The 10,000-nt window shown below is 29.9% G+C and overlaps 1 protein-coding gene across 1 annotated transcript in view; it reads left to right on the top strand.

Moving 5' to 3' along the window:
• LOC137644590 (uncharacterized) overlaps nt 1-10,000 on the top strand; it is a 91,503-nt gene that overhangs the window by 51,134 nt on the left and 30,369 nt on the right. The window contains exon 5 of the mRNA XM_068377549.1: nt 3,218-3,313. Within this exon, the coding sequence (XP_068233650.1) occupies nt 3,218-3,313 (96 nt within the window). The remainder of the gene's footprint in view (nt 1-3,217; nt 3,314-10,000) is intronic.

Here is a 10,000-nt window from a genome sequence, read left to right as displayed (position 1 = left end):
ATGCATATCATTTTAGTAATTTTGTAAAAAAATAAATATATTTACAAATTGCTAGACTAGGCTGCGAAAAAAATATCATGAACTTATTTCTTTATAGGCTTGTAATAAGAACATTTCTTGAGAGAGAGAGAGAGAGAGAGAGAGAGAGAGAGAGAGAGAGAGAGAAGGGGGCTCTTGTTATTTTAGAGATACGAAAGGAATGGAAATTTTAGATTGAAACTAACAAACGTCAAAAACTTAATGAAAACTATGAATCACATTCATGAAATGAAGGACAAAAAAAAAAAAAAAAAAAAAAACCTTCAGATTTATCGTTTGGCTTAACGTAAATATGACCAAGTACTTTCTTACCTCTGAGGTAATTACAGACAGGTTCGTAATTCGTATGTAACAGGTTCATGATACGTAATAGCACCTGCTGCACACATAAGATATGTGGAAGTAAATTGCAAATTTTTGGTGCTATTAAAGTAGTACTATATTCTAGAATAGAGAGAGAGAGAGAGAGAGAGAGAGAGAGAGAGAGAGAGAGAGAGGTATCATAACTTGTTTCTTAAATATAGTTGGCAAGTAATTTGAAATATACTGTACATTGGTAGGGCTGATTTTCATGCACTGCCAAAGGCACACGAAGGAGTAAATTGACTTGACTTGCTATCTAGGTCAAGGCAAGTCCTACAAAGAAACGAATTTACCCGGAGAAACAAAAATTTGGTTTGAATCACTAATGCAGCAAATTCAGATTAGGAAATGATTGCTGTCACAGGCAGGAGCCACTTGAGATTCAATTTCATTTTTATTGAATCAAAATAACCTTGCAAAGTAAGTCTCTCTCTCTCTCTCTCTCTCTCTCTCTCTCTCGAGAGAGAGAGAGAGAGAGAGAGAGAGAGAGAGAGAGAGAGAGAGAGGCGGGGGTGTTACAACGTTTTTGGATGTCTCACAGACTTAGTCAATTCGCGGAGTCTCCATTTGTTCTTGTGTGAGCGAGTTTGTTTGTTTGGAAAGCTTTTATGTTCTTGTCTAAGTTGTTCTTGAATTCGTTTACCGTGTTACTGCTTACTACATCTGCTAGAAGTCTGTTCCATGTCTTTGCTATTTTCTACGTAAAGAAATTACCACATTGAGTGGCGTTGTATCTTTTTGAATCCAGTTTGTATCCCTTACTTCTGTTATGATTTATGCTAAGCGTGAATAGGACGTTGTAGTGTACGTTTGTTGTTACTTTAAGTATTTTGAATGTCTCTATTGGCCGTCACCTTAGTCACTGAGTTTGTAGATCAATCAAGTTCAAACGTTCCATTATCTGTCTATATCCAAATTGTCTCAATGGTAGGACTACTTTCATGACCCTAGCTTGTACTGCTTCCAGTCTATTTATATCCTTCTGAAAACTATGGGCCCAAAATTAGACTCCTTATTCTAGATGTGGTCTTACTAGTGGTGTGTACAGCTGCAGTACATTGCCATAGTTTCGGTATTTAAATTGTCTCTTTATGCAGCCAATACGTTTTTGTGCTTCATTTTAAACTTTTAAGCCCTGTTGGTGAACTTGAAATTTTTACTAATAATAATGCCGAGAGTTTCCTCCTGGTCCTAACTTATTATTTCATTACCCAGCAATGAATAATCTGTTTGTGGGTTACTATAACCTATGTGTATAGCTTTGCATTTCATACAGTTGAAAGGCATTTGCTATTTTCTGGACTATTCTTTCAACTAATTCAGACCATCTCTTAAGGCTTCTATATCTTTTGAGTTAGCAGCGTTTATGCCCAGTTTAGCATCGTCACCAAATTGGATTATTCTACTAATTAATCCAAAATTTATGTTGTTAATGTAAATAATAATGGGCCAAGGACAGATCCTTGAGGTACTCCGCTTGTAATAGTTGCCCAATCTGATGGTTCTCCATTGATTACAATTCGCTTTATCTGTTTGCCAGTCATTCTTCAATCCATTCAGCTGGCTCATTAATGATGCCTACTACCCTTATCTTAACCATCGATTTTTATGAGGAACTTTGTCAAAAGCCTTTTGAAAGTCTTGGTTTATAATGTCTATTACCCTGCTTTTGTCATATATGCTATCCACAACATGAAACAAGTTTAAACAGATTTATCACACAGGATCTCTTTTGTCTAAAACCATGTTGGCTGTCTATCAGAAGATTGTTTAGCTTTATATATTTTACTATTGAATCTACTATAATTGATTAGAAATTGTTCCAAGGCACTGAAGACAAATACATATGTCTGTAATTAACAGGTTCTTCATCTTGCTGATTTTCTTTATTTTTTTCTTTTGAAAAATTCCATTGTAAAGGTAACTCTTTTTAGGGTTACGGTATTTCATATTTAATAGCTGGTTCGGGGAGGGTCGTTGATTCTTCACTTGTGAATACGATTGTGAAATATGCGTTCATTAGTTTGGCATTATCCAAATCATTTGTTATAAGATTACCCTCTGAGTCACTTAATGGGCTAACGTTGAATTTGATACGTGTTCTACTGTTTACGTATACAAAAAATTGATTCAGGGTTTCTTTGTTAGGTGAGAGAGAGAGAGAGAGAGAGAGAGAGAGAGAGAGAGACCCTCTCATATATATATATATATATATATTTACACACACACAAGCATATATATATATATATATATATTTACACACACACAAGCATATATATATATATATATACATACAGTATATATATATATACATATATATGTATATATATACATACATACATACATATATATAAAAGTATATATATATATATACACATGTGTATGTATATATAAATATATATGTATATATATATATATATATATATATGTATATATACATATATACATATAGACATATATACATACATACATCAACAACAACTAAAACAAATGAAGCCGTTTCTAGTCCACTGTAGGCCATCCTCAGAAATTTCTTTATTCATTTTCCGTGAGGTTTATTCCATATAAACTGTATATGTATATATATATATATATATATATATAGCTATACGTATATGTATCTGTATATGTACATATATATATATATATATATATATGTGTGTGTGTGTGTGTGTGTGTATACTTTATATAAATTGTACGTCTTGTATATTCTGTCGTAAAATCATAGGATGCTACTGTAAGTATCCTATGCCTACAGTTATTTCAAATCTGCCTTTATTATTTGTTAATAATTTATCAACATTTATCTTTACAGGTATCTTGGATAAGAAAAAGGGATTATCAACTCCTGACTGTGGGTCTACACACGCATTCCAGCGATGATCGCTTCTCTATTAACTACGTTCATTGGGTTAGTTCATGAAGTCCTCTGTTTTAACTAAAATCCCTTATGAAAACATAGCAAACCTTACACTCATAACATGATCAAACATACACACATACACACATATTGCATATATATATATATTTATATATATATATATATATATATAGACATATATATATATATATATATATATATGTAATGAGGTATCTTTTTATATACATATCTTACTATTAATATATATATATACATATATGTATATATATATATATATATATATTGGTTTATTTGATATTGATATGTATGTATATATATATATATATATATACATATAAATATATATGTATATATATATATATATATATATACATATATATATACATATATATATATACATACATACATATCAACATCTAATAAACCAATACAGGCCTAGTAAATATCTGTACCAACTAAAATTAAAACTTTTATTTTCTTTTTCATTAAATGATGCCATAACAGCAAGACATACGTCACCCACTCACCCATACACACCCGAATTATCAATGTAGCACTCATGTCCAGAACTTCCTTGGGTCTCTCTTCTCTGGAATCCATTTAATTACTAGGCAGACCTTCCAGTTTCTGGAGACGCTGCATAACTTCATGTTTCAGGGTGTGATATGCAAGCCATGCCATATTGCCATTAATTTTGCATTAATGCTCGTATGAATTTGTTTATATTTTTTACTGATTGCTCTTATATTCTTTTATTACATCACATATTAATTAATTTTTATCCTAAAATATATTGTTTATTATGTTTTTTAGTGAAATATTTCATTATAAATTTATTGATAAACAAGAGTTGTTCATAGTTAACTATTCTTTCCAGCCTAAGGGAATTCATTCTCCTTCCCCGAAATATTATTTGTTTGTAGTTTTAGTTTATTGGTTCATTATGATTTTATTGAAGAACAAAAGTTTTTTATAGTTAACTATTTTTCCTAGCCCAAGGGAGTTAATTTTCGTTCCTAAAAATGTAATTTGTTTCTAATTTTAGTTTCATATGTCATTATGATTTCATTGATAAACGATAGTGGTCTATGCTTATCTAAAAGAGATAAATCAACCAAAACTGATTCGTATTACACCATCTATCCTGGTGTCAAATACAGATTCCATATACCTACGGAGTCAAGTTGAATTACAACAGTTGGGTACTTATGATTAGATCCTCTCCATCTACACATGTTTGAATTCGGTCGTTAGTTTAAGGTGGGATTCGATAGAGGACCAAGAATTAATCATTGTTAGCTTGATTTATTGTAAAGTTGTATTTCTTATAAGAATAGAGTCATTTGCGTTGATGTGAATGTTTTTTTCGTTATAAGATATGATTAAGTTAATGATATATGGTTTTATTATACATTGAATTTTTTTTTTTTTTTTTTTTTTTGTATATCACTTCTGGTAAACTGACACTTGGGTTATCACTGAGTTTTCATTTGTTAGCTGTGTACCGCAGCATTTATATATATATATATATATATATATATATATATATATAATCATTATAACTCTATGTATTAATTTTGCATATGATAAGAAAATTAATGCTAAGCCTTTTCATGTTTTTCGCAAAAGACTGAGACTCTTCGGGCATTTTGGTCTTATCATGTGTAGATTATACGTATTTGGTCATAACAAACGTAGCCTCTAGATTTCCAACCTTCACATTGACCTTGCTGATTGTGCAAAAGTGAGTTCATCAGGCAGTAACATTGATCTACCTTTCTTTTTCTCTTTATAAAACTTTATGGGCTATAAACAAAGAAATGTCTTGTAGCAAGAACGCTCAGCTTTAGTCACTACGATCATCTTCTTCTCTCCTTCTCTCAGTAATTGGAATAATAGTTTGTAATGAAAAATTATGATATAATTCAAGTGGTCAAGATAAAGTAAAGCATTAGCTTTAAAATGACATGGTCATTCTCATGTTTGTTGATCGATTTTTTATGATCAAATGGGACTTGGGAGACTTTTGTTAGATTTTAATTTCTCACCTTAAACTATTATACATATTTTCAAGAGAATTTGTTCAGGTTTGAATTTTCCGCATACGTAATAGTGATTTTATGTACTCTACCCATCCCGATGGTGAGGTAATTAACTATTTGATTAATGATCAACGAAAATGTAATCCATAACAGATTTTAGTGTTATCTAGATCATACACCTGTTGCTCTTGTATTTGCTATAGGCCTAACATCTAACCATCTCTTGGTGCTACTAATTTTAGATAATATCCGAAAAAAAATTTCTAGTCCAATTATATTCTTGTTTGGACATTTGTATTGTTTGGTAACAAGTACAGTTGGACACAGGAATTTCAAGCACACCTCACTCTGAGGAAGTGCACCATGTCACGCCATAATGCCACATATGACATCTCGTCGCGAAGCATGGGTGTGTATGGTGCATTGCCTTAGAGTAAGGTGTGCCAGGAATTCATACAGTCAACTGTACCTCGAAAACTTTCAATACAATAGATTATTTAACCCACTTTTAGATAATCTTTTTTTATGTTAAAGTCTTTAGCTCATCTGATGTTAGTCTCATTTACTGAATGCAAGTCGTATTTATTGAATTTCCACAAATACTACTTAGAGCCATAATAAAAGTTTACTTTAGATAATATTTTGGATTTTCAATTTGGAATCCCTATTTTGTATCTATTCTAGACTTTCCAAACAAGAATAGGGAAAAATAACAATATGCTATCAGGAGGAATAAATTGTTAATGAAAATTAACACCAAGGAAATATTTATAAAACCCTGAATTTCAGAAATACTAAGAAATTTGCAAGTAAATGGAAGATGAATATTTAACGATTATATATGTAATTGGAAGATAATATATATCCCAGTTACAGGAAGTACTGTAGAGAGATATTACACTAGTACTAGTGTACGCAACCCGTCGAAAATGACGGCTAGATATTGGGATAGATTTGCACACATATCCACACTCACGAAACGCAGATTCAACCCTTTCTGAGTAGTTGCCATTCAGCGTGACAGGAAAGTAATCTATATAATATATATATATACATATATATATATATATATATATATGTATATATATATATATATATATACATATATATATATATATATATATAAATATATATATATATATATATATAAACATTACTTTCCTGTCACGCTGTATATATATATATATATATATGCATATATTTATATATATATATATATATATGCATATATGTATATATATATATATATATATGTATACATATATATATATATATATATATATGTACATATATAGTGTATATATATAAATATATATATATGTATATATATATATATATATATATATTTATATGAATGTGTGTGAGTGTATTTATGAATATAGGGTAGATTTAGAACATCATCACAGTATCATGCCATCAACTATTCTAAACATAACTACAGGGTATACTTAAATATAGCAACAACAAATAAAGAGCAATCCTCTAACTCATAGATCTCTCTTAGCTTGATGTTTTTTAACTCTTTTTCTTTTTTCTTTGACTCTTTCATTTGAGCAACTGGAGAACGGCTTAGAAACCAATTTCCATTGTAATTATCTAAACCCTCGTTAACTTGACTTTCCTCATTAAATTTTCTTTCCTTTTTCCTTTCACATTTCTTAAATTTCAAATCTTCCATTAGGGAGAATGATTAGAATCCAGTTTCTCCTAATTTTACCATTTCAAGTTAGCTCATCATCTTCCAAACCTTTCCTTATGGTAATTTTTCACTTTTATATTGCTTTTTGTAACTTAATTTTATCTTTTAAAAATTTACTTTAATTAAGACACCAATAATGGTCATTTAAAAGAGTATACAGTATATCTACTAAAAACAGTATAATTTCGAGGTGATTATTTACTGCATATAAGAAAATCTTTTTTTTTTTTAGTTTAAGCTCTTTAAACTAGCTCTACAATTTATAATATATATGTATATGTTATATAGTTTTATATATATATATATATATATATATACACACACACACATATATATATATATATATAAATATATATACACGCACACACACACACACACACACATATATATATATATATATATAATTATGCATATTTATGGATGTATGTATATATGCACGCTCACACACACACACACACATATATATATATATATATATGTGTGTGTGTGTGTGGTGTGTGTATATATATATATATATATACACATGGATGAAAATTACATAAAATATTTTTTTTCAAAGCCTTTATTATTTTACCGCAAGCTCAACCTGGAAGGCGTAATGCTCACCCACCTCCGTTTTTCCCACTTGTAAAATGTCATATATTTCCGCCTTTCTAATCTCCTTAGGTTCATCCCCAGCGTTGCCCCTGGCATTATTAGGAGTCCATTTTGAGGTAATAAGGCGCTCTAATAAAGAAGAGTGAGACTGATAAAGATAGGGAGACATGATGCTTTAACATATTTTGGGAAATTTATGGGATCACAATTGGCTACGAGGAAAATTTTGGGGATATTTTGATTTTATGTTTCTGGCACGATTTAAATTTGACCTTTGTGGTAACATCAAGGAATTTTCATGTAATATTAATCTGTGTAACGTTATGATAGCTGAATAATGCAGTAATTCTATTTAATATTCCCCCTCTTTTTTCTTTTTTTCTTTTTTTTTCTTTTTAGCCGCAGTATCTTTTAGTGCGAATTAAAAATTACCTTCGTGGTAACATTAGGCAAATTTTAGATAATAGTAATTTGTGAAACTTTCTTACGATAGCTGAAGTATGAAATAACTTTACTCGTTATTCCCTTTATTCTTTATTTGGGCAAAATCTTTTAGTGCGAATTAAATTTTACCATCGTGGTAACATTAAGCAAATTTTAAATAACAGTAATTTGTGTAACATTCTTACGAAAAAAATCTGTAACTGACTTGCATACAGAACAGCATAATACATTAGCATTTAAAAATAACCAAGATGAAGGGAAATGACATTACTCAACCTATTTTTCATAATACTAATTACTTATAAACATAAAAATATTAAGCAGATTACTGTTGAAACAAAGCTAACCATAATTCTGGTCATTTTATTTGACGTTACTGGACGATTCTTTAGATGCAAAGAGAAAGATTCCAAGGAAAAGGTTATTATTGAATAACAGAAATATGCAACATAGGTTTTCGTATACCCCTATATCCATTTAATTCCTTTCCCAGCCTTGATTTAAAGGGAAAAATAATTTGTATTTATAAATAGTTCAATACACTATTTCTACTGAAACAATGACTACTTAATATTATGAAATTTTCTCTACGATTCCTTAATTATACATACCTACCTATCAAAACAGTAAAAAAGGGAAATAATGTGAGCATTAGATTAGATAAATAGCTTAGAGCAATTATGATGGAAACAAACAAATATTACCAGTTTCTAATAGAAAGAATATCATATTGAAGAGCTTTTGGTAACGCAAACTTCGTCAGTAAAAGTACTGATAATGACTGGAATTCTCTCTCTCTCTCTCTCTCTCTCTCTCTCTCTCTCTCTCTCTCTCTCAGAGAGGGTACTATACATAACAAAAGGGTACTATACGTGAGAATTTCACACAACATCATCAAGAACCAAACACATGTCCTTTTTTTACATATCAGTTGGTACTTGATTGAGAGTGGATGATGCTTTAATACACTTAGCCATCTTGATGTTGATCTCGTTTATGAATTCGACATCATCGTTTATCATAAATTGGCTGAAAAGATAGGGGGATAGAACCGATTGATTTTGACGATTTTTGGAGAGGTAGACCTCGTGAAAAAGGTAATTCTCGAAATATTAAAATCTCTGGAATCGAAGACTATAATACTTTTTCACGTTATTATATAGTAATCAAATAATATAACTCTTCGTGAACATTTAGGTATGAAGCATTATTTGTTTGTCTGTTAATTGTCCCACCTTATGTAGAACACGGGCTCTTCATAAGGTGGAACCATCTAAAAACAAATAAACAGTATCTAGAAACAGTCACATCAGGATAATTTTGTTTTATCACTCGTAAATTTGACGACTGATTTCAAGTTATACAAGTACGTTTCAAATACTTTGAGGACGAACATTATTTTTATTATTTTTAAAACTCATTAAAATACTTTGAACTTAAGGCGGGATATTTCCCGTTTGTAATATTCAACATATCAAGTGTCTACAATGGCGCATACATTTTAATATTCATGCAGAAACGGACCCCACAATACAAATTATTTTTGCGTTCTGGTAATTGTTTGTTTACTCAGTATTAAGTAACTACAATAGGAATGAGGGTATTGATATCATTATGTTTTCTTTCCAACCATATGATGTTTTTTTCTGGAGTATATATATATATATATATATATACATATATATATATATATATATGTATATATATATATATATATATACATATATGTATATATATATATATATATATTGATATATAAATATGTATGTATATATAAATATATATATATATATATATGTGTGTGTGTGTGTGTGCGTGTGTGTGTGTGTGTGTGTCTGTGTGTGCGCGTGTGTATTTATGATAAGTATTTCATCCAAATTAATAATTGTTTCAACACTGTCTCCTCAACTATATTTCATTTATTCACTTTGTTTT

This window comes from Palaemon carinicauda, chromosome 7, assembly GCF_036898095.1.
Source record: "Palaemon carinicauda isolate YSFRI2023 chromosome 7, ASM3689809v2, whole genome shotgun sequence".
In the NCBI taxonomy this organism is placed as follows: Eukaryota; Metazoa; Arthropoda; class Malacostraca; order Decapoda; family Palaemonidae; genus Palaemon; species Palaemon carinicauda.
The sequence above is the reverse complement of the archived record's forward strand: the minus strand, read 5'-3'. Positions and strand labels throughout refer to the sequence as shown.